Genomic DNA, 25,124 nt, shown 5'->3' with positions numbered 1-25,124 from the left:
TTGGTGTCTCTCTCTCTTTGTGCCTCACTCTCTCAGAGAGCCTCTCTCTTTTTCTTCGTGGCTCTCTTTCTTTTGGTGAGTCTCTCTCTCTCTCTCTCTCTCTCTCTCTCTCTCTCTCTCTCTCTCTCTCTCTCTCATAATGACACTCTATCTCAGTGACACTATCGCTCTTATTATCTCTCTCTCCACGACTCTCTCTCTTATTTTCTCTCTCTCAGCGACTCTCTCTCTCTCTTATTCTCTCTCTCTCAGCGACTCTCTCTCTCTCTTATTCTCTCTCTCACAGCGACTCTCTCTCTTTTAATCTCTCTCAGCTACTCTCTCTCTTATTCTCTCTCTCTCAGCGACTCTCTTTTTCTTCGTGACTCTCTTTCTTTTGGTGAGTCTCTCTCTCTCTCTCACTCTTAATGTCACTCTATCTCAGTGACACTATCGCTCTTATTATCTCTCTCTCCACGACTCTCTCTCTTATTCTCTCTCTCAGCGACTCTCTCTCTCTCTCTTATTCTCTCTCTCTCTCAGCGACTCTCTCTCTCTCTCTCTTATTCTCTCTCTCACAGCGACTCTCTCTCTTTTAATCTCTCTCAGCGACTCTCTCTCTCTCTCTTATTCTCTCTCTCTTTTAATCTCTCTCAGCGACTCTCTCTCTTATTCTCTCTCTCAGCGACTCGCTCTCTCTTATTCTCTCTCTCAGCGACTCGCTCTCTCTTATTCTCTCTCTCAGCGACTCTCTCATATTCTCTCTCTCAGCAACTCTCTCTCATGTTCTCTCTCTCTCTCTTAGCGACCCTCTCTAATCTCTATTATTCTCTTTTTCTCAGCGACTCTCTCTCTCTTATTCTCTCTCTCTCAGCGAGACAGCGACTCTCTCTCTCTCTCTCAGCAACTCTTTCTCTTAGCGACCCTCTCTCTTATTCAGTTATTCTCTCTCTCAGCGACCGTCTCTGTTATTCCCTCTCTCCCAGCGACTCTATCTTATTCTCCTCCTCTCAGCGATTCTCTCTCTTCCAGAGACTCTCTCTCTTATTCTCTCCTCTCAGCGACTCTCGCTCTTACTCTCTCCCTCTCCGCGACTCTCACACTTATTATTTCTCTCAGCTAGTCTCTCTTATTCTCTCTCTCCCTCTCAGCGACTCTGTTATTTTCTCTCCCTCAGTGTCTTTCAAGTTTCAAGCTCCCGGACTCTCTCTCTAACTCTCGCTATCACTAACTCTCTCGCTCTCTCTCTTCCTAGTTCTTTCTCTCTAGCTCTCTATATCTCTCTCTCTCTCGTTTGTTTCCTATCTCTCACTCCCCCTTTCTCTCTCTCCCTCTCTCTTTGCCCAATTGCAGACGCCCATTTATTGTCACCGAGCCCAAGGAAAGAAGACTACCATTCCGAGTTGGGCACTCTCTCTCTCTCTCTCTCTCTCTCTCTCTCTCTCTCTCTCTCTCTCTCTCTCTCTCTACATTTACTAACGCAATCTTCTTGTGATTTGAAGGGAAACCTCGGAAATAACCGCAACTCATAAAGAGGAACATCCCGCCCTAAACAAATTAGAGAGAGAAAGAACAACACACCAAGAGATAGAGATAGAGAGAGAAAGATTATGGCTTGACCATTGACCGCCCTTGGGCCTTTAAGTAGTGCATGCATGTGTGATTTAATCATCGGCCCTAGTCTCCGAGAGACGCCTCCCCTCGCCCGCTCGCCATTACTCACCATGATATCCTTCTCTCTCTCTCTCTATCTTTCTCTCTCTATCTCTACATTTCAAATGAGAAGAAGACTATAAATAAAATGTCATTAGAGAAAAAAAACCCAGCGTCCAAACTACTCTGACAGCGATGGATAACGAAGATCCTCTCAATTGGCTCTTCCACTACGAGCAACCATGGGGTCATGGCTACTCCCATACCAGGTCATCCTTCTATCTCTCTCTCTCTATATCTCCCTATGTCTATCTCCTATCTCCATCTCTATCTCATCCGTTGTGCATACAGCGATCCACTCTTCCTGGAACAGCAACGTCTAAGCCCATACTCGAGTTTCTACCGCCCGACAGAGGATGACTTCAGCTGGGACGTCTTCGCGATGGAAATCGAAGCCCAGACCATAACAGACTTCCACGGGGGGACGACAGCAACGATGACGACGACGGCAACCGGAGGAGAGGAAGCGCACCGAGGTGAGAGGGCCTCACTGGCAAGGTCAATATCTATCTCTCTCTCTATATCCCCCTATGTCTATCTCCTATCTCCATCTCTATCTCATCTGTTGTGCATACAGCAATCCACTCTTCCTGGAACAGCAACGTCTAATCCCCTACTCGAGTCTCTACCGCCCGACAGAGGAGGACTTCGGCTGGGACGTCTTCGCCATGGAGACGGGAGCCCAAACCATAACGGACTTCCCCAGGGAGACGACGACGACAACAACCACGGTGCCGGAGACGGCAAACAGAGGTGAGAGGGCTTCACTGGCAAGGCCGAGATCGAGCTCAATGAGCTTTGAGGACATCTCCCGGTTCTTCTACATGCCCATGACGGAGGCCGCCAAGACGATGAGAGTGGGGCTGACGCTGCTCAAGAAGCGGTGCCGGGCACTGGGCATCTCAAGATGGCCTCACAGGAAGATCAAGAGCCTCAACTCTCTCATAAACAACGCTCAGGTTGAGGAAGAGTGATGGAAAGATTTCTCAAGGACTTGGCTTATTTGGGACGTGGGTTTTCTGCTTGTATTGTGTGTTGCAGGAGCTGGGCAAAGGGCAGGAGATGGAGGAGAGTATAAGGAGGGAGATTGAGATGTTGGAGAAAATGCCTGAAATGCAGCTCACGGAGAAGACTAAGAAGCTGAGGCAGGCCTGTTTCAAGGCCCACTTTAAGAAGAGAACTGCGGCCCAGTATCAGTCCCCCCAGAGTTCTTCTTATTCTTCTTCCTCTGTCCAGAGAAAAAAAAAGGGTTCTTTCTTTTGATCTTGAACTGATCAGGGTCGATTCAAAGGGCTGGTTCTTTGTTTTTGTTTTTTTAGGATTTGATGCCTAGGTTTTTTTCTGATCGGGCAACACGTCATTGTAAAAGAAGTTGGAATGGAAGGGGTTCTTGGATCAGTCCAGCTTCCTGCCGGTCATCCCGGCGACCACCTGAAATGGGGGTAAATTTGAGTCAAAACCAAATGTAATGACCAAAAAAGGAATTTTTGAAAATAGTATGATGTGGGTAGTAAATTAAATGGATTTACAAAGTGTGTTCATCCACAAAAAAAACTAGCCCTTCTTTGCATCCCGACAATCGCATGCAAAGAAAAATTTTCAACTTTGGTGTTGAAATTTGATGGAGTTAAGTACTAAGTATTTCATTTGATGAAGAAAGTTCACTTTTGACAATTCGGACAACAGGCCAAACCTTCGACTTTACTCCAGAATTTTTTAGAACATAAAAGTTAGTATACCCTCTCTCGTTTTGACTATTAAAAGGACTAGGTCAACGATCCTATCTATGAATGTGTCCATAACGCAGGAATTATTTAAATATTGAGTGAATCACTATGCAGATTAGCTGGATGAAGTAGGGTCAAATGATCAGGTTAATCAAGATTATCCAACTGAATTAATTGAAGCTTGTCCTCTATTCTAGCTGAAATAAGTTATATGAATAATTTCAAAATAATAGAGTTAATTTCTATTGATCACGAAAATAAGGACTGTTTCCACTGATCCGAGCAATTTATCTTTGATATGACATTACCTCGCATCGAAGGAAATGGAATTCATCAGTATTATGCAAAATTGATATGAAATTACCTTCAACACAGCTCCACTCGCACAAAAAATATCAGGGAGATAAAAAAGCGAAATAAATTTATAAAAACGCCTTCGCTGGTCACAAACATTACGCAAAGAATTAGAGTTCACTAACATCCTTGAGATCTGGCTGTGGAACTTGTTTAGCTGATTCGAAGGAGTCCAGTAGCGGCCTGACAAAGGCTGGAAGGAAGAGACCTGAAAATCACAAGACCCAAATGATACAAATTTTTTTAATGTTTCTTCATCTCATTTAAGGAGCAATCCGTCGGACCCAATTTCATAGTTACTTTTAAGTGTTAGCCTGGAGCTTGTTCCTCATAATCAAAACAGGTTTGAATAAAAATATTTGAAACTTAAGACTACGTCCATCCAATCAATGCTTGGCAATCATCATCCTCTTGCAATTTTTTTGGAATTCACGCGTTCCCTGAATACGAACTACATTCATAAAAAGCACTACTGCGAATACAACATTTCGAATCCTGCATTTCAAAGAGTTTGGAGGCTTCTACAAGACAAAATTACACGAAACGTCAAGCGAGTCATACGTTGTTTTCCGCACGGTAATTCCTTCAATTGATGAAACAGTAAAAGCGACACAAACCGATCCAATCGCCCAAACTAATTTCGCAGTAACCGAGAGGGCGATAATACAGAGTCTTCGCATGGTTTCAACATCCTTGTCACCCAAAGTATAGACAAATCCCTCAGATCTCGCAAAGAAAAATAAAGGCTATGGAATCTGAGCGGTTTTTGACTGGATTTTCAATAGATCTGACTAGAAGACGCGAAATTAGGTTTCCGATAGTTCTGCGATGTTCATCGATTGGCGAAAAACGAAAATCTCAAAGAAGCTTGAGCTTACCGAATCCGGCGATGAGGCAGGATGCAGCGACGACGGGCTCCTGCACCACGAAAATCTTGAGTTTCTCAGCCAACCCCATCTCCACCTTCGATGATCCTCGCTTGAGCCGCCAATCTATTTGTAAATATATATATTCTACATAACTCTTTGTAATTAGTAGTTTGTTTTATAATGGGAATATCTGACGTGTTATATATATGACTCTTACCGTCATCGATCACGTCTATTCTTACCGTCATCCGTTGTCCGTCTTCGTGAAACGAGACGAAAGCTTTCGTTCCGACTCGTTCTCTGCCGTCATCGACTTGCATCGGATCAGAGTCAAATTTAGATGATTGGTAATCAGATAGTGATAAAAAATAGCTCCTAAGTATTTAACTAGTGATTTAACCATCGTTTGAAATATTACAAGCTTTGTAATTAGTAATGCATGACTTGATTATTTTAACTTTATAGCATTGCCTCATGCGCCAATAGCTTGTTAATTAAATTAATACAATGTGAGTTGATATTAATTTATTATGGGATTACGTCATGAACTAAACCATGGATTTAGTAAAATTTTAAATCAGTCGTCTTAAAGATGATAGTTGATGAGTATTAGTATCATTTCATGATTACCCCATGCATCCATTTGTTCCTAAACAAATTAGTACAGAAATTATAAGATAGTGCCATATTATAAATCATGCTCTAATAAAACATTAACAGCTGTCCTAAAAGAATGAAACGTGTAGCTTAATTTTTTTAAAAAATATTGCAAGCTTTTTAATGAATAACATTTGACTTGATTTTTTAACTTAAAAGCATTGCCTCGTGCACCAATCAGTTGATACTTAAATTAATCTAATGTGAGTTTATATGATTTTATTATGAAATAATGTCATACAATAAATCATGCATTTAGTAATTTTTTTAAAAAGTCGTCTTCATCCACATAGTTGTTCTGTATAAACATCATTTCAATATTACATCATGCATCAATATGTTCCTAAAGAATTAGTACAATTGTACGATAGTAACATATTATTAATCATATTCTAATAAAACATCAATATCTAATATTATAAGACTTATATTTTAAAAAACATTGAAAGCTTTGAATTAATAATAAATGACTTATACTTTAAATCTTAAAGGATTACCTCATGCACCAATAGGCCTATATATAAATGAATACAATGTTAGTCAATATCAACATTTTTATGAAATAATGTCATAAAATAATTCATGGATTTAGTACATTTTTAAATAAGTCATCTTCAGTGACATAGTTTGTCAGTTTTAATATCAATTCAATATTACTCAGGCATCAATATGCTTCTAAAAAGTAGTACAACATATTGTGATAAGAATTAACAACTGTTTTCTACGAACTCCAATTTGCGACTTGACCTTTTTATATTTTTTGTGATTAATCATACATGACATAATTTTTTAACTTTAAAGCATAGCCTCACGTGCCAATAGCTTGGTATTTGAATTAATCCAATGCACGTAAATTTAAGTTATTATTTAATAGTGACATAAAATAAATCATGGATCTAGAAAGTTTTTTAATAAGTCCTCTTCCACAACATAGTTGTGCGCTGTTAATATCATTTCAATATTACCTTATGCATGAACTTGTTCATAACCAATTAAAAAAATGAATGTAAGACAGTGCTATGTTAGAAATCATATTCTCATTGAACATCAATGATAGTCTTATGAGAACGTAAGCTGTGACCTAAACATTTGCTAAAAATTTGCAAGCTTTCTAATTAGTTACATGTGAGGTAATATTTTTTAACGCAAAGTATTGCCTCATGCATCAATAGGTTGGTATTTTAATTAATACAATATGAGTTCATATCAATTTATTATGAAATAATGTCATAACATAAATCATAGACTTATAAAAAAATTAAATAAGTCATCTTCGATAACATAGTTTTTCAGTATCAATATCAGTTCAATATTTCCTCGTGCAACAACTTCTTGCTAAACACGTTAGTGTAACAAATGTAAGTTTGTGCCATATTATAAATCATATGCTCATATTATCAATCATCAAGGGCCATGGGCATGGCCCATTAGAAGGTAAACCAATAGTCCCAATAGTAACCCAAGGCTCAACACCAACCTTCCATATGGCACCTTTGTGGACATACAGTCCAACTGCAAACAGGGGACAATGTAAGTTTTTTTTGTACCTGGTATGAGAATCCGAAATAATATATCCAATATATTTCCATTATTTTTTGTAGGGGACAAAAATAGTTGGCACCATCCTGACAGAAGAATTCATAAGTGGCCCCACATGATAGCATATGATGGGCAAAGAGTTGAATCTGATTTTTTTATATTACCGATGTTGGTGTATGATTTTAAGTGTGTTTATTTTGGTTTTATATCATGATTATGATTCTTCACTCATTACTGTAAAAAGAAGGCAATAATGCAGTTTTAATGAAGTGTGGATCATCATTAACACTGTGAATAACACCCTTACAAAAGTACTTTTTTGTACGAATTGGATTTCAAGACATAAATGAGTCCTCAAATTTTTAAGTATATATGAAAACTGATTGATGTTTGTGGTACCCAAATTCATATTCACATGCCCAGACATAAAAATACATAGGCCCAACATACAAGACCTTCGAAACGAAAAGAAGCCATAAAAACACAAATGAAGATAACGTCAACCTCCGAGGGCCTGTTGACTAGGCCGAATATCAAGACATATCTTGGAATCTGTCAAGCCCCCAATCCAATATTCTAGGACTGAGGGATTGACCAAGTTACCGCAACAATTATGTTGTGATTCCTAGAAAATAGGATCATGCTCATTTTCTAGGGGGTTATTAATTTGATCATCCCAGTTATTGGTATTTCCTTTGAAATTTTGTTTTAGCAGAAGTATATTGATTTTCTCTCTTTTTTCTCTATATATTGGTTGAAAGGGTGTTCTCTTGATTGAGATGACATGGGGACGTGACAAGGCTCACTGAAACATCAACGTTTTTCTCCTTGAATTAGTTATTTTATCATCCTCATGATTTTCTAGGTTAGTTCACTTCCAAATACGCTTTCGCAAATCTTTATTCTCGACAAGAGCTGCAATTTTCCAAGAATGTCCCATTATTCAATCAGTGACAGAATTATATCCTCTTAAAAGGATTGACAAATCAAATGATATTTTCTGCTCCAATTTTTGTCTCCTCACTCCATCACAATCAAAATTTTCTTGATATATTTTCAGTTTCTATTACTTTATCAACAAAAGTATAGTTTGAATAATAGATGTACAAATATAACAAGGGGGCTGTCCCTTATTCATCCAAAATAAAATGAATGAAATTCTCAACCAATGCCTTAGTAGTCACCTAGAAAATAAGCATAATCCTATTTTCTAGGATCTGCGACATAAGTATAACAATAACTTGGTCAATCCCGTAATACTAGACGGGGTTTAACACATTCCAACCGATGCCAATAAGAGAATCCTACTTTCATTCTGTAGTGTCTGCAGTATGCTGTCTGTCCCCAGGCCTCACTACAAGGTAATAGTTGGAAACATCAATCAAATCAACGATCACATATGTGCAATCAGACTGATCAAAATTTTACCCTATTCTAATTGGGCCTAATGGACCGGATCATATGTCAGAACCCAATTATGATCTGGACAATATATAGATTGAATCTTTCAATCTGGTCACTCTGCTGTTGCATCAATCACATTTAACAAACAAGAAACTAACTTAACTTAAAAAGTTGAATTTACAACTCCAATTCCTGCTGAGAGGCATGAGTTTACGAGCGTTTAAGAGCGAGAGAGTGAAATTACGAAGTAATTACTCCTGATCCGACCCAATCCGATCCGATCCGATCCCATAGCAGTTAATTTACAAGCTAAAAATTAGAATACTGTATACTTTACTTCTTTATAAAGGAATTAATTTTTTTGGGTAATTCAGCTTGAAAAAGCAAATTCTAATATATTTTTTAAAAACACTTATTCCAGCCCGGCCAAAGCTGTTTTGCGAAGCTTTCTTTTTGCACAGGGTATTAAGTTTGAATCTTTTCCTCTTTCCCATCTTACGTCTTGTCTTTTGGGGCGATCGTAGGCACTCTCTTGAGATCTGATCTTCTCCGAAGAGCAGAAGGGTTTCGATTTCGAGAATCCGGCAATGGTTTGGGAGCAATCATACCTTTTTTTTGTGTTTCGATTAGATTTGGTGATGGCGACTGATTTCGAAGAATGAACTTTTGCAGTCTGCTTTGTTTAATTTCCACTCGTTTCTCACGGTCGTGCTGCTGGTTATATGCACGTGTACCTTCGTCAAGATGCAGTTCCCCGCGTTGCTTGAGCAGAGAACGGGGTAGCTTTCTTGTTGATCATTCGTCGGTTAATTTCTTTATTTTCTCTGTATCATTCGTGATTTCTTGAAATTATAACGCTAAAGTCTTCTTCTTCCTTCTGGATTTTCATCATTCTCGCTTCTATTAATAGTAGCCTCAGCTACTCGTTGTTTGAAGAAACCCTGCTGTTCAGTTGGTCTTTTTTAACGAAAACCAGACATAAGATTACAAATCAGGTCTCTCCCTAAGATTTCGAATATCTGTCCCGAATTTAAGTTGATTATGTTTCGCTTCTTCCTCTTCTTACATGAATTCCTGCTTTTTTCTTATCGATAGTTGAATATTCATCTTTAAAAACATCAAGTTCTTCAATAGAATCTAGCGCAACTTTCCTGGTGTTGCTCCAAAAGTCTAACGTGAAAAATATTGAGATCTTTAGTATATATCGAACAAATCTGATCTGTTTGTTTACATGATTGTTTGTTTTCTTCTGCTCCACTTTAAAACTATTTTCTTTTTTCTGCGAAAGAATGCTTTCTATATTTATAATCGTCACGTGAATCAGATTATGAAGATGTTTTGCTTCCTCCATGATACACAAATTTATTTGCAATACATTTCACATAAATATGCTAAGAGAATTCCATCACTTTTAAAAATAATGTCCCTTGAGAGGTTTATTTATTTGCCCCTTTTAATGCCTCATGGGATCATAATCACAGAGTTTGCGTAAGGATACACCACATCCTCAAAACTCTTGGTTATCTGACTGAATGAAACTGTTATGACCCTGGATGATTCTTTGATCATTACAGGGATGAAGGGGAGTAGGCAATTGGTATCAACAATGATGATGATAATAATAAAAAGCATCATCTTCATTAACCTTGAATAGCTGTAGTCATCTGTTGATGAATCATCATCATCGTCTGTTGGTTTCAAAGATCCATCATCAAAATCAATGTATCCATTATTTCCATGCTAAGATAGCAGAATCAATCACATCCTTGTCAGTGTCATTAATAAGATCTCAGCGACTGCCTCTGCCAAGCTAAAGTCGATCTCAATGTCAACCCACGTTCTGAGGAACAAGTCAGGGGAAAGGGAAATTCAAGAAGCAAAGTAACAAGCAAGGGGAAAGAGGAAATGGGGAGAGAAAAAAAGGATTTTGGAAGCTCTGAGTGGGATGAGTTTGTCCTAGTGTTACTTGATCACCGGGGCTCAAGGAGGTAGACAAAGGATCAAGGGAGAAGAGGATTCAGTAGTTCGCTGCCCGTTTTACCATCACCCGCCCCATTAAAGATGGATGTTGGTCCTTTGATATTCACAATAATGGGCCCATTTGTTGGGGAGGTGTATTGGGCTCCGGTTCTTAAGATGGCCGTGTCCTGTCTTACAGTACATCCAGAATGGGGTCCTAACAATACTCCCCCTTTGGAGATCCAGCTTGCCGGCAAGTTGGAAGTCAAGGTTCAATCTGCAAGTTGCCTTCAATCCGGATAGCATCCACCCATGTCACCTAGAAATCAGGGAAAATACGCCACTTGAGAAGTACCTGTTCTCCTGTTGCCATTTTTTTTTGTGGAGCAGCGGCTCAGGTTCGACCTGCCTGATAATACCTTCTGACAGTATTGGGATACTTACGGAGACTTTCCCTGCACCCCCAACTGCAATGGAATATAGCGTGAACTGTTGCATGGGAAGACGATTCCAGCCTATATGCCACTGCGCCCATCTGTTGAAGGATGCGGCAAATACCAAAGTACTGAGGCCCCAGCTTCTTGTATGGTCATCAGGCCAATTAGTGCATCCGTTAAGGGTGCTTCTTAAGGTACATGTGATCATCTGCCTTAAGGGTCAGGTCTCACCAATGATTGTTGGCAGAAATCTTTATTCAAGCCTGAACTCAGATGAGATGAGCTTTTGAGTGCTGAACATCTCGTCTCTGATTGCCAGCAGTTGCTCCACCTTCGCGTCTGGGGAGAGCGGTAAAACATAATGGATGAGCTTTGAGGGGCTCGGTATCGTAGACCATCTGATTTGAAACTACCAAGGGAATACCCAAGGAAGGAGTGTGCGAGACATATGTATGGTGATTCAACAGCTTGTGACCGAGAGGGAGCAATTGGTGGGAGCATACTACCTATATATAAAGGGGACATGGACCCGGAATAATGAAGCTTTTCTTGGAGTCAGTTGCTGTGATGATCAGGGGCTGTAGCTTGGGAGACCCTTGCGATCCAGAGGGAGACTAGGCCAATCCAGCTAGTCTTTGCATTCTCTTGTATCAATCTTCTCTCACTCTTCTTCTCTCACTGTTCTCTTTTGTCTTGAATTGTTACATCCTTGGAGACTTTTACTATTTATGGCAATTCTTGGAATTCTTGGCTCAGATCTGCTCTGTTCTAGTTCATTCTCTAGAGGAGAATTTCACCATCCTAAGGGTGAAGTTTTCAGTGCCGAGTGATAGGCTGTATTGTAATCGAATTTGGTCCACGGTATCCATTTGTGCCATTCTCTGGGCTTTTCACCCATGAAACAACTTAAGTATGCCCCAATCCATGGTTGACAACGTCTGTCTGGTCTTTGGTCTCGGGATGATGTTGAGAGCTCATATGGAGTTGGGTCCCTTGCAGATGGTGCAGCTCCCTACAGAACATGCTGGTGAACGCTTTGCCTCAGTCTGATAACAGATACCCACCAATTTTCAGATGAATGTGGAAGCAATGTCCTTTGCTGTGAAAGGATGACAGATTGGAATACTGTGGCTATATTTTCTCAGTCTGTCCACCATCACCATAGACTATTTGAAACCCCCATAACGAGGGAGGTGTTCAATCAAGTCAAGCAAGGTATTCCAGATATGGTTCATAATCGCTAATGCTTGCAGTATCGTATCCCTTACCTGGACCAATTGGGTGCTTTGTTCATGAGGCATGTGTGACATTGTTTGGCGTACTTTTGATAAGTTCTACTGCTTGTTACGTTGATAAGTTTGCAAAGAACTACTGCTTGTTCTGTTGATAAGTTCGCAAGAACCCCGCATTGCCCCCTAAGTTTGAGAGCAGAACTCGGCGAGTAAAGCCATAATAAGAATGGATGAGGATGAGAGGACGAACTGCCCTTTGAAACCAGCAGCCCCTTGATGACGTAGTCATCATCCTGATATATCCTTCGATTGTGTTCGTCATGATCTTGCAAAGTATGGTGTCTGCTTCCATCTCTCTCCAAATGGTGATGACATCCTGCCAGACAGCCATGGATAGGGTGACTTCTTCCAAAGCTGGGGAACACGACTATGCATCTGCTACCTTCAGTCTGCCTTCCTTGCAATGAATTTAAAAAACAAACCCCTGAGTGCTGATCCGTGCGTATCAAGAAGCTTCGTACTAAGATAGGGCCACCATATTTCTACTTCAGCATGGCAATCAGCTCCTGTGTGTATGTGGAATGGGAATGCCGTGCTGAAGTACACGATCAAGCACCCTTGCTGCATGAGGACTGCACCTACCCCCATCCAGATGTGACTGTTTTGATGGAGAAATCTCAAGAGAAGTCTTGCAGAAGCAAGGCATGAGAGGATGATAGCGCTTTGTGGATCTGTAATTGCCTGTTGGACCCAGGAAGCGGTGCTGCTGATGCATATTTTTTGTTTGGGTTGGTTGCTACCCACAGCTGATAAACCTTTGGCCTTCACGTGGAGTTGGTGCAGACAAATTTGCTTGGAGGACTGTGCAAAGATGCTACTCGCGGGAGTCGAGCTTGCTGTTATACACCGAAAAGTAAGGAAAGAAGACACTTAGAAACCTGCACAGTTAGAGCTGGGGGATGCATGTCATGTGGGCTTGGAAGGTGGCTGGCATTTTGGGAGGCCAAATGGCATCACAAGGAATTCGAAATGGCCATGCTGGGTACACAACACTGTCTTGGGGATGCTCGTAGCAGCGAAGAGTTCACCCTCATGCTACTCTCTCTTTTTCAGGGAGAGACACCGAGAGAGAGGGAGAGAGAATCAAGGAGAAGAGGATTTACCAGTTCACTGCCCGTTTAAGGCTTATCTTGCTCCTGCAATATTCCTTCAAATGGACGTGCCTTGTTGGGCAGGTGCATCTGGTCTCCGGTTCTTAAGACACCCTTTACCCATCTTACGGTGCGTCTGGAATGGTGTCTTAACAGCCATCCAGTTTCCAATGGTCATCACTGCCAACATCATCACCATTCGTCCTAGCCAAGCATGGATGACGATAGTGATGATGAAATTTAGAGATAACAATGACGGTAATGAATTTCTCGTGGTCTCGCAAATTAGAGCGATACAGGGGAAAAATAGAACGCTTTACCATTGGAGAGCGCTTTAAGATTCCCCTCTGATTCTATATTCTTTTATAGTAATCCTAGATTCATACGCATAGATGACTATGTGAAGGTTACATTATCAATATTAGAATATAATCCAGAAAATCGGAATAAGTAGACTATGAAACATTCGTACATAATATATGACGGGAGACCTTAATTAAACTACCTTCTGCATATCTCTGTTTCTTGATTTCCCGGTATACCTATTCTTCTCTTTTCCCGAAAAGATCTAAGATTTCCTGGTATTATAGTTGTTTACAATTGATTTTGGGAAAGTCCAGAAGGGGCATCATACTCTACCCATTTTTCAGATTCCGGGGTTTCTTCTGGAAGGCTGCTAGAATAGGTAATTATTTTCCTTCATTCTCATATCAACCAGAAAAAAATCCTTTATTTAGTTTACCTACATTTTTTTCCTGCTGTCTTCTCAAGTTTCTCACAAAATCTTTGATCAGGTGAGCGATTGAGCCCCTGGGTCGCCTTGGGATGCTTCGCCATGGGTATATCAATCATTCTATTCTGAGAAATCTCAGCCTTTTGTACTTTGACTTTACAAAAGCCTTCCTTTATAGAAGACTAGTCTTCTACAATTAGTTCCTTGGGCCTGATAATTGACTCTAGAAGACTTATTCATTTAGACAGAGCCAAAGGCTAACTGGTAAAATCTTCACTTCTCCTGGGCCTCTGGCGAGGGGTGTAGCCCATTGGCTTGGGCCGGCGTCAATGTCATTTTATCAGAGTCTTGGTTGACCGTGACCACAGTCAAAACCGTTGACCGCCTCGCTGCTATCTGCCGTTGTGTTGACTTATGGAAGACCGCGTGTAGCACCAGCTGCACCGCCGCCAATATCACCCCGACGCCATTTGGAATCTGCCATTGCCGAGAAGTCAGGCCCAAACTCAACAAGAAGACGAGGTTAAAGCGGTCTTTTCCTCACAATGATGAACAGGTCAAAGCCTATCAACGCGTAACAAGTCCAGCACAGCCCATTAGCAAATGAGGCCACAGAAAGACCCAGTGGCAGAAACTCCACACTCCTCGTCTTTATCACCAGTTTCTGCATATCAATCCAGCCTAAATCAGAATAATTAAATTATTTTGTGATTATAACATTTGAATTGGGACTCGAGGATACCATGACGGATAGCGGGGCAGCGTACATCAAGGCCCCAAAGACGACGCAGAGGCAGCCGACGAAGAGGGAGCGGTCGTGGTGGTCAAGGGGTAGGTTGAGGACGACCGCCGTCGCTGCCGCCACAAAGAGGAGCTCGGCGAGAAAGGCGGCAGCTATGCGGCGGCGCTTATGACCTTCAGAGTGGACGAGGAAGAGGATGACGTAGGCGAGCTCGATGGCGGTGCCGGCGCCATTGATGGTGAGGATGAGGGGGCTGTGAGGGTGCACCCAGGGCAACCCGTAGAGCACCCAGAGCAGGCAATTGAGCAGCGCCGCCAGGTACGGCGCCGCCGAGAATCTCTCCACCGTCTTTCTCCGGCATATCGTGACGAAGGTTGGCCTGATCAGTGTATGATTTTAGAGAGAGATATGGAGAGGGAGAGAGTGGTAGACAGATGAAGGGATAGATATATAGAGAGTTTTGTTTATTTGGAGACGAGAAAGAGTGGTAGGTAGAGGTCGAGTGATAAATTGATAAATGGGTTGAGAGAGATAGTGAAGGAGAAATACATGGAGAGAGTGAGAATAAGTGGTAGGTAGATAAGAGAATGACAGATGGGGGATTGAAGGGGAGAGTATTCACAGAGAGAGGGAGGGAGAGAGAGAGACACAGAGAAAGAGACAGAGGGAGGGAGAGAGAGACACAGACAAAGAGACAGGGAGAGAGAGAGAGGAGAGAAAAAAGACACAGATAGAGAGAGAGACAGGGGGAGAGAGAGGAGAGGAGAGAGAGGAGAGGGGAAGAGGAGAGAAAGATAGAGAAGAGAGGGAGACACAGAGAGAGAGACAGAGTGAAGAGAGAGAGAGATAGAGAGGAGAGGGAGGCAGAAAGAGAGACAGCGAGAGAGAGGAGAGAGAGATAGAGAGGAGAGGGAGACAGAGCGAGAGAGACAGCGAGAGAGAGGAGAGGGAGAGAGATATAGAGAGGAGAGGGAGACAGAGCGAGAGAGACAGCGAGAGAGAGGAGAGGGAGAGAGAGAGAGAGAGGGGAGGGAGAGAGAGGGAGAGAGACAGCGAGAGAGAGGAGAGAGAGAGAGGGCGAGAGAGAGGAGAGGGAGAGAGATATAGAGAGGAGAGGGAGACAGGGCGAGAGAGACAGCGAGAGAGAGGAGAGAGAGATATAGAGGGAGGGAGACACAGAGAGGAGAGAGAGATATAGGGAGGAGAGGGAGACAGAGAGAGGAGAGAGAGATATGGAGAGGAGAGGGAGACAGAGAGAGAGACACAGAGAGAGGAGAGAGAGATATAGAGAGGAGAGGGAGACACAGAGAGAGACACAGAGAGAGGAGAGAGAGATATAGAGAGGAGAGGGAGACACAGAGAGAGACACAGAGAGAGGAGAGAGAGATATAGAGAGGAGAGGGAGACACAAAGAGAGACAGAGAGATAGGAAAGAGTAACAGAGAGAGGAGAGGGAGACACAGAGAGAGACAGAGAGATAGGAGAGAGTGATATGGAGACAAAAGGGAGACACAGAGAGAGGGAAAGAAGAGAGAGATGAGAGAGAGACAGAGAGGGGAGAGATATTTAGAGAGGAGAGAGAGAAGAGAGAGACAGAGAGAGAGGAGAAAGAGACAGAGAGAGAGAGTGAAAGGGACGGAGAGATAGACACAGAGAGAGGGAAAGAAGAGAGAGATGAGAGAGACACAGAGAGAGGAGAGAGAGCCACAGAGAGAGATGAGAGGGACACAGAGAGAGGAGAGAGAGCCACAGAGAGAGGGAAAGAAGAGAGAGATGAGAGAGACACAGAGAGAGGAGAGAGAGCCACAGAGAGAGAGGAGAGAGACACAGAGAGAGAGAGGTAGTGAAGGAGAAAGACAGCGAGAATATGAAAAGAATGGTACATAGATAGATGGAGAGGTAGAGAGACAGGGAGAGAGAGAGAGGAGAGAAAGACACAGAGAGTGGAGAGAGAGAGATATAGTGAGAGGAGAGAAAGACACAGAGAGAGAAGAGAGAGACACCGAGATAGGAGAGAGACACACAGAGAGAGGAGAGAAAGACAAAGAGAGAGAAGAGAGAGACACAGAGAGAGAAGAGAGAGACACAGAGATAGGAGAGACACAGAGAGAGAAGAGAGACACAGGGAGAGGAAAGAGAGAGAGAGAAGAGAGACAGATACAAAGACACAGAGAGAGAGAGAGATAGATGACACAGAGAGAGAGAGAGAGGGACACAGAGACACACTGAGAGAGACAGACACAGAGAGAGAGATAGAGAGAGAGAGACATACTGAGAGAGACAATACGTTAAAGAGAGAGAGATACACACTGAGAGAGACAATCAGTTAGAGAGAGAGACACACACTGAGAGAGAGAGAAAGAGAGGAGAGAGAGAGATAGAGAGAGAGAGAAGTAGCAAGGGAGAAAGACAGTGAAAGAATGGTAGATAGATAGATGGAGAGATAAAGGTACAGGGAGAGAGAGAGATAAGGGGAGAGAATGTTTACAGAGGAGAGAGGAACAGGGCCAATGAGATAATATTGCCTGCATAGGTGATGTAGAGGTGAGCTTTATGACTTAGCAGTCAGGTCCTAGAGAGAGAACATTACCCACCTAAGATGCCGGCTACGGTCTTTGCCTGATCCGCTGAAACCATAGCTCTGGAGATGACCCTCTCTCTCTACCAAGCTCCCATCATCAACGCCATATCTTCACCAAAGCTCCTTTGGTTTGGATTCACTCCCTCTCTTTCTCTCTCTCTACTCTCCAATAATCTCTGATCATCAAGACAAAGCTTCATGAAAGGAGTCTACTGATTCGGTGTCACTAACATAAACCTCTCTCTAACAAGCTCAGATCCCATCTCAATCCATATCTTCAGAAACCGTTCCTTGTTCAGGGAACTCTCTCTCTCTCTCTCTCTCTCTCTCTCTCTCTCTTTCTCTCTTTCTCTTAATCTGTCTCTGGTTCGAGGCAGAGGGAGTGGGTTTTTAGATGCATGGCGTGGCGTGGCAGAAGAAGTAAAATGACGACCGTGTGACTCTACTTCATGCCTTTGGTGCCGCCTAGAGAGAGAAAGCACTGTTCATGGTGGGTTGGTGCACATGGAGTCATGTGGGCTGAGTGTTTGGGCTTAATTTTATCTTTGTTTTTTGGGCTACCTCTCTTTAAAAATTATCTTATGCCCATCAGAAAATACCAACTCCTTCACCACCCATCCCCAGACGAGGATTTCTCCATCTCTCTGCCGAGGTTTTCACGCCATGTCTATCTCTCTCTCCGGATGTCTCTGCCGTCAACCTCCTCTTCAGCTCCATCCTTCGAAACCCGTACTCTCTCTCTACATCTCTCTCTCTCTCTCTCTCTCTCTTTCTTTCTCTGCCTTCTGTGAATTCTCTAATGAATATCTTGTTTGACAGAGAGCAGAGAATCGTTCTCGACTCATCGTCCTCTCCGCAAGGGCAAAGGTAATCTTCCTCTTTTTTCCAGTTTTAAGAGTTTTTCTTTCTCTAAATCGTTGGCTTTGCTCAGGAAACTTCCGGTGGGAACGAGAAGAGAGTATGGAGGCGCAGAAAACTGGTATGCCCTTCAATCTCTTACCTTGATTCTTCGATTCTCGCGCAAATTTTGAATCTTTTTCTGATGGGTCACGTTTGAATGATTGAATTGATGGGATTTGACAGACGAAGAAGGACGAGAAGGTGAGATACAAGATGGATAGGATTCCGTTTTTGGAGGAGCAGGTGAGGAAGATAAGAGAAAGTGGGAAGATTATGTCGATGGACATTGCAAAGTTGATGCTGTCGGAGGAGAACAGGTTTGATTTTGTGAACGAGGTGGCGGCAGAGGCGACGGCGTATGTGCAGGCAAACCCTGATGAGTATGGAGGAAAGAAGGCTATTCTCCATGTTCTCAGTAACAGGATGAACGACGCTGGGTTCCCTCGCTCAGAAGGCTACATTGAGGAGGACCCATTCAAGCCTGGGCCAGCCTATCTCAGACTAGACCTTTGACCCATCTATCTATCTATCTATCCCTTCTTCAAGTCTGTACTCAGCATCCTATCTTAGTCCTGCAAAATGGAGAATATGACTAAATAACAGAGACATAGAGTTTGCTCAACCCTATCTCTCTCATTCCACCTGTATTGTACTTATATGATGGGCAAAAACACGGTGCTGGGTATGACCAACCCTAGGGTCTAGATCTTAGACTGATTCGGTCGTGTTTAGGACGCCAGCTAAGGGGGTTTTCATTTATGTTAAAGTTTAATATAGGCGTGGAGCGGGGGTAATGTCTTAATTTACTTACAGATTGCTCTAGTCCACGCCCAAAACCGAAATAAAATCCATACAACAATCATGACTTGGCAGTAGACATGGTCGTTCTGTTCGCTTTGTGTGAATTGGAGCGAATTGTGCATTTGGTTCGGATTTTTGTATAGAACAGAATCAAATTCGCACAGAACATCGCACAGATCTGTGTGCTGTTCGGTTTGTGTGAATTGTGCAAATTTTGTGCGAATTTTGAACACTATGCGAAATTTGTTCAGATTGTGCGAATTTTGTTCAAATTGTGCGAATTTTTACCCATTGTGCGAATTTTGTTCGAATTATGCGAATGTGCGAATTTGTGTGAATTTTGTTCGAATTGTGCGAATGAGCGAATTTGTGCGAACTGTGCAAATTTTGTTCGTATTGTGCGAATTTTTCGAACATCTGTTCTAATTTTCGCACAAAAAATAACAGAACAACGAACAAACCCCTGTGCAGTTCTTTTGTGCGAATTTTTCGTTCATTTGAAAAGAACAGAACAGAACGACCATGTCTACTTGGCAGATCATGGAGTAGGCCTTGGATGCCTGAAAAAGGTTTCCAATCCCCAGAAGCGTTGGTCATGTAGGAGAGTAGGCATAGTCATGACCTTTGTCAGATATTGTATACAGTGCCTATATAGGTCTCCTATGTAGGTCCCTATTCAGGTTGTTGGCCAGGTTGTCTATATCCTATCTTAATCCTGCAGAACTGTAAATATGACTCAAAGAAAGAGTGAGATGCTCATACAAGGCTTTGGACCCAACTCTTGTTTGTCTCAGTATCCTTAATTCAGCACAATTGAGAGTGTACTATATATATATACAATAGTGTATATAGTGGAGAAAATGGTTCTTAGAGTGAGAAAGAGAGGTGCCAATAATTTGGTGGCAAGAAAATCATGCCATTAGAAGACTAAAATTTCAAATCTTCATAATAATGAGAGTATTAGGCACAAAATAATAATGTGATGGTATTAGAAATGTCTTTCTTTATTCATTTTTAGATATTCTGGACATGAAGTGCTGGTTCACCATGAGCTGAATGAAGTAAAGCAGACATTTTTAACTCGTATGACCTCTTGAAGGTATATGACTTGATTTTGGTAAGTTTCTGAGTCAGGTGCAGGTGCTGATTTCATATTCAAAGTAGGGGCAAACATTTGAGTAAATGTTCACTAACTAGAGTCGTTTCTCAAAGGAAAAAACACCCTCACCTTCATACACACTCAACTTGAATCTTCTTGTTGCACTACCCGAGGAGTTGACATCAGCTTCTACTTATCCTTATCTCTAAGTTTGGGATAGATAGATGATTTTCATTCAGAGGACCATCATTTTTTGCTTCTGCATTTGCTCATAAGTTTTTGCTCACAAGTCTAAAACTTTGTAGCTGAACCACTTCTGAGGACATCACAAAAAGTGGAGCATCACTTCTTATTTTTATTTTTACATGAATTGGGACTCCATATTTCGTGTTGGAATTTAGGTTATCTCATTTCTCTTATGCAGTAAGAACATGAGTCATTTCTCTTATGCATTAAGAACATGGGAAAGAAAACAATTTTTCAAGATGTTATAAAAAATGCATACAGTACACCCTAAGTACAAAACCAAGTGATTTATCAAGATAAGTAAATCAAAACAGACATTGCCTCTCAATTAGTAGTGTAAATCTCACAGGGAACTGGGGAAATAAGCACGAGAACTGCTTTTTATGTATTAAGGGGTTTAGGTCTAATCATGGATATTAACATTCAATACACAATCCATGATGGTATTTCATGGATGGGCATTATGGAATTTGATCATTATTATCCAGTAGTTATATCTCTAGTTTAAATGGAATTTAAGTTGAGGTATATAACTATAAGTAGAGAATGACAGTTTTTGTCTCGGTATTATTTTCTGCTGACATCTAAACCTAAACCTAATCTTTGTTATGGCCTCAGTTTGGTTAAAGACCAGTTTCGGTTTGTTAAAACCTATAATCTTGTCAACATATAAGTTAAAATTTGAAAAGTAAAATTCAAAACTAAAGTAAAAATATATATTAAAAGAGTTAAAAAATAAACTTTATAAGGTAAAAAATCAATTTTCATACAAATTCACAACAAAATCAAAGGCAAGTGTACTTCTATACAGTCCTTTGTCCTTATATTTAACTTTACATTTTCATACAAATTGAAAACTAAGTACTAAATTGATATAAATACATTTGTATTTTTATTTTAAACATGAATACACAAATACACATATGAATATAAATATAATTTTAATACTAAATATTTTTCAAAGAAATGAAAAGTTTTGAGAAAAGTTTTGTTAATGATTATACTTGAACTAAAAGTAGAGCTCCCAAAAAATTATTTATTTATATTTTCATTTATACTGATATTTGTATATTTCTTGGTATTCTTATTGATAATTATATTTGTATTTTTTTTATTTTCATTGGTATTCATACTGATTTTTATTTATAGTTTCATTTAAAAATAATTAGCCAAACATGTAGTTTTTTAGTTGAGAAAAGTGTCTCAATTTCTTTCCAGATATCCCAGATCTCACTATGAGTAGTTGCATAGAATAATTTTCTATCCTTCTTTTATCGGTCGAATTTTTTCTTAAAAATAAAAGAGGTATAAAATTTTGGTAAAGCTGTGAATCCCAAATTGATGTAATTGATAAGGTGAACCATAACTTAAAAAAATAAAAATAAATGTGTTTGATAAGAAATATGATACATATTAGGGTATCGAGTGTGCAATGAACATCTAGAAGTGTATATCATAGAGACCAAAACTAAAAGTTCTCGACCTTTGAACTCTATTATGAATGCATGATAAAAAATAAAAAATATTTTTAAAAATTTCTCTTCTAATTCAAGGATAATGACAACGGATTGTGTATTTCAGGACATAGTGACAGAATTTAGAATTGATAATCAATATTCAAATCAAAGAGAAAATTTCAATTTGATTAATTTTGAAGGGAAGGTTGTAAAAGGCACATCCCTTTAATATACTAAATTACTTTAATACCTTATTCAATAATTGGAAATTTTTTTGAGTATGAATCTCTTGAAGATATATGTGGCATATAAGCCTATAGCACATTCCACATCTTGTTCAATATGAAATGGTACCAAATATTAAAGCTAATGCAGGAAAAATGGTTAAAATTGAAGACCTTGAATACATGCAATGATTCAGTGGCTTATGATTACGTCAGAAATCATTTGTCTTTAAACATATTTTCTACATATTCATATTCAAAGGATTCTCAAGAATGACATCAAAATCTTGGAAATAATAACATCATCTAATATTTCCAATGTGCTGACTTTAGCCAGTTGGATAGCCATTAGTATTGAGGCATTCAAGGAAAGATAGCTGGTTTTCTTAAGGGGAAAAGTTCACAAATTTGATTGATCTGTATGAACACTGAAAGTTATTAAACCTAAATACCAATCATTTTGATTTATTTAACGGTTTTGTAAGTATTAATTACACCTAAGACACCAAAGATCCCTTATGGATTCACAGTTATGTTTTTGACTATGATTCTCTAACCACGAGATTCCTAATTGTCCAAGCTCAAATGAAGAAAAATTGTCTAAAGGTGATTGTGTGGCCAAGGGGGGAGTTAGATACCTAGACGAGAATAATGACCCACAAAAGAAATTGCAGTTATATACCTAGACGAGGAAATATTAGAGAAGGTTTTATCCATTGGTTTTTCTAAAATGAACTATTAGGAATCCCATACGCTCACTTATCCTAAGCCATTTATGAGTCTCACTCACATGAAGTATTACTTGTACATGGCAATTGATGATGGCAAAGATTATATGAGAGAGTTTATAGGAGACATATCTAGGAATCTCATAGGCTGGAACTCAACCTACCAATTAGGTTAATACTATATGTTGATATAGTCAATTAATAAGATTTGCCAATAAAGGTTAATCGGTCGTAAAATTCATTAACTAGATTGATACATGGACCTAGAAGGTCACACCTATAAGACTATTAGCTGTTGATGGATATAATCTGAGTTTGAGTATTTTTATTAAAATTTAAGTAAGGATGGAGACTTTTTAAAATTTTTCCTTGGGAATTTTTTGAAATTCTTCCATAAAATATAAATAGAGGGGGACACCCTCATTTGATATCATGTGAGTCATCTTCAGTGCCTTCCCCTTTACTCTCTTGCTCTTCCAAAGTATTTCTTCCTGTAAGATTCTATGGAGAAGAAATTAAATTTCTGACAAAAAAGTTTTGGGGGAAATAAGAGGAAATATCATGCTGTACAAATCATGTGGATATTTATAGAGGAAACATCTGAATGGCGTTAAGATTGTAATTCAAGGAACCAAGAAATCCTGGAATCAAGCCTTTAGAAAGGTGATTTTTTCAGTTTTATATATGATTTTGGTTTTAGATACATTTTTGTTCCAATATTCTGATATGCAATCGAGTTTGGATATAGTATATTGAAGCCATGATTACCAACAAAATATATGTTTTTATGAAGTCTAACTCACATCAACGTTAAGATAATTAGAAGTACTACAGCCTAGTGAAAATATTATGATTTTACTTAATAATTCCTAGAAGATATAATGATAAAAATAAGGGAGTATGATAAAATACATATTATTATTTTATTAACATTTGTATTACATTTATAAAAATAATAAATCTAATCATTTAATTTATACCTATTTAATTTTTTCACACATATATATAATGTATTTACATATAAATTTAATTATAAAAATTCACCTCATAAACCCAAATTTGGGGCAAATAAGTCATTTAAGGCTCTGATTTATGTAACAATATTTATAAAATTTTCCTTACATAGAATAGGGTAAGTAAGCGTCGAATCCTAAAGGATAAGGTAGTGAGAGATTAAATTGTAATTCAAATATATTTTGAAATAAATTTCTTTGGTGATTTTATATATTTTTGGATTTTAAACTATTTTCTAAAGAGAAAATAAACTAATGATAGAAACTATTTCAAATAAATAAAACAAGTATTTATGTTTTTTATTATAACTTCTAATAATTTATTATGATTTTGAAAAAAATTTATAAGACAAGAAATAAACTTTAAAAACAAATAGAACCTTAGGCTGCATTTTCCGAGGTGAAATTGTGGCAAAAATGAGTAGTGGACTAAAATCGCTGTAACGTTTGCTATAGGAGGAGCTTTTTAATGCCATTTGATGTGTTGAAAAGCTTAAAGTCTAGGCTATCCTCAGTAATATTTATCTAGATAAAATTGGAAAATTGAAATCAAACATTCAGGAGATCACACGAATCTTGTTGTCACTTCCCCCAAGGGCCAAGTGGTGCTCTTTCTCCAAGAATCTTGATCACCCTTGAACTCTCTCTCCCACACTCTTGTAGAAAAATAATGGATAAAAGAAGTCTGATGCACAAGATAAGATACAAAGAGAGGGGAGAAGAGAAGAAATAGAAGTGGCCTAACTCTCCCAGACATTGGATTATTCCCAAAGGAATGGAGGGCTAGGATTTCTTGATTTCCAGCCTAGACCCACGTGCCCTCCTTCTCAAATTTGAAAATAGATCATTCAAATAGTGGGTTAGTTCCACAATTCTTGCCTTTAATTGATCTGATCTTTAAGATGGCTTGAATGAACTTCTAGAATGGGCTTATTGTGTATTGGACCTCCTCTCATTATCTGTTAATGGGCTTATTGTGACTGATTTCTCATTTCTTCCCATTTGTATCTCAAAAAACCATTTTTGGTTCAATCAGTCAGTCTTCACTCTTCGACTTCCTTAAGTTCAGAGTTGATCTGGTTATTTGTTCACCCCAATCACAGAAAAAATGAACTTTCTAGGTTAATCCCATTTAAGTGCAGTGAGCAGCCAAAAATATATAAGATCCTCACTATAACTAGTTAATTTATAATCTGACATATACATTGTTTCCTCTATAACGTAAACCGCTTATTGAAAATAATTATGGAATACGTTTTTTGAACCATTGACGAAGGCTCATTATAGTGATTTGACTTTTCATATTTATAAGATAAGTTAGTCTTTTATATTTATAAGATAAGTTAGTTTTTTTAGCTTTATGTGGGATAAAGATAACAATTATACTAATAGAATAAGTAAACTAATTATAATTGGTGACTGAACTTTTTATTTTTATTAGAATAAATTGATTTGAATTAATAATTTGAGTTTTTTCTTTCAAAAATTAAAAATAAAAATAACATATGATTTGAATAAATCTAACATAAATATAACAACTATGAATTAAATAAAAATAAAATAAAAACGTTCAACATTC

General features: G+C 39.4%; 5 protein-coding genes across 5 annotated transcripts; 3 read left to right on the top strand and 2 right to left on the bottom strand.

Moving 5' to 3' along the window:
* Positions 1-2,204: 2,204 nt before the first annotated feature.
* Positions 2,205-3,091, top strand: LOC144700697 (protein RKD1-like). The gene is made up of 2 exons (XM_078572169.1): positions 2,205-2,651; positions 2,734-3,091. The coding sequence occupies exons 1-2, from the start codon at positions 2,223-2,225 to the stop codon at positions 2,953-2,955; spliced, it is 651 nt and encodes a 216-aa protein (XP_078428295.1). The 5' UTR covers positions 2,205-2,222; the 3' UTR covers positions 2,956-3,091.
* On the bottom strand, positions 2,928-4,809 carry LOC144700696 (uncharacterized). Its single transcript, XM_078572168.1, has 3 exons — positions 4,652-4,809; positions 3,899-3,981; positions 2,928-3,123 (listed from the first exon to the last, which is right to left on the bottom strand). The coding sequence occupies exons 1-3, from the start codon at positions 4,728-4,730 to the stop codon at positions 3,088-3,090; spliced, it is 198 nt and encodes a 65-aa protein (XP_078428294.1). The 5' UTR covers positions 4,731-4,809; the 3' UTR covers positions 2,928-3,087.
* Positions 4,810-8,672: 3,863 nt separating this feature from the next.
* On the top strand, positions 8,673-14,114 carry LOC144700693 (kish-A-like protein). The gene is made up of 4 exons (XM_078572167.1): positions 8,673-8,832; positions 8,915-9,021; positions 13,672-13,706; positions 13,816-14,114. The coding sequence occupies exons 1-4, from the start codon at positions 8,830-8,832 to the stop codon at positions 13,881-13,883; spliced, it is 213 nt and encodes a 70-aa protein (XP_078428293.1). The 5' UTR covers positions 8,673-8,829; the 3' UTR covers positions 13,884-14,114.
* On the bottom strand, positions 13,860-17,518 carry LOC144700691 (bidirectional sugar transporter SWEET4-like). The gene is made up of 5 exons (XM_078572165.1): positions 17,091-17,518; positions 16,985-17,021; positions 14,497-14,875; positions 14,299-14,418; positions 13,860-14,231 (listed from the first exon to the last, which is right to left on the bottom strand). Exons 1-5 carry the CDS (start codon positions 17,131-17,133, stop codon positions 14,028-14,030), a joined length of 783 nt encoding a protein of 260 aa, XP_078428291.1. The 5' UTR covers positions 17,134-17,518; the 3' UTR covers positions 13,860-14,027.
* Positions 17,519-17,648: 130 nt separating this feature from the next.
* On the top strand, positions 17,649-18,599 carry PTAC7 (plastid transcriptionally active7). The gene is made up of 4 exons (XM_078572166.1): positions 17,649-17,806; positions 17,897-17,944; positions 18,009-18,056; positions 18,161-18,599. The coding sequence occupies exons 1-4, from the start codon at positions 17,741-17,743 to the stop codon at positions 18,488-18,490; spliced, it is 492 nt and encodes a 163-aa protein (XP_078428292.1). The 5' UTR covers positions 17,649-17,740; the 3' UTR covers positions 18,491-18,599.
* The last annotated feature ends 6,525 nt before the right edge of the window (positions 18,600-25,124 follow it).

This window comes from Wolffia australiana, chromosome 3 (assembly GCF_029677425.1).
Source record: "Wolffia australiana isolate 7733 chromosome 3, ASM2967742v1".
Lineage (NCBI taxonomy): Eukaryota > Viridiplantae > Streptophyta > Magnoliopsida > Alismatales > Araceae > Wolffia > Wolffia australiana.
This window is presented reverse-complemented; position numbering and strand designations above follow the sequence as displayed.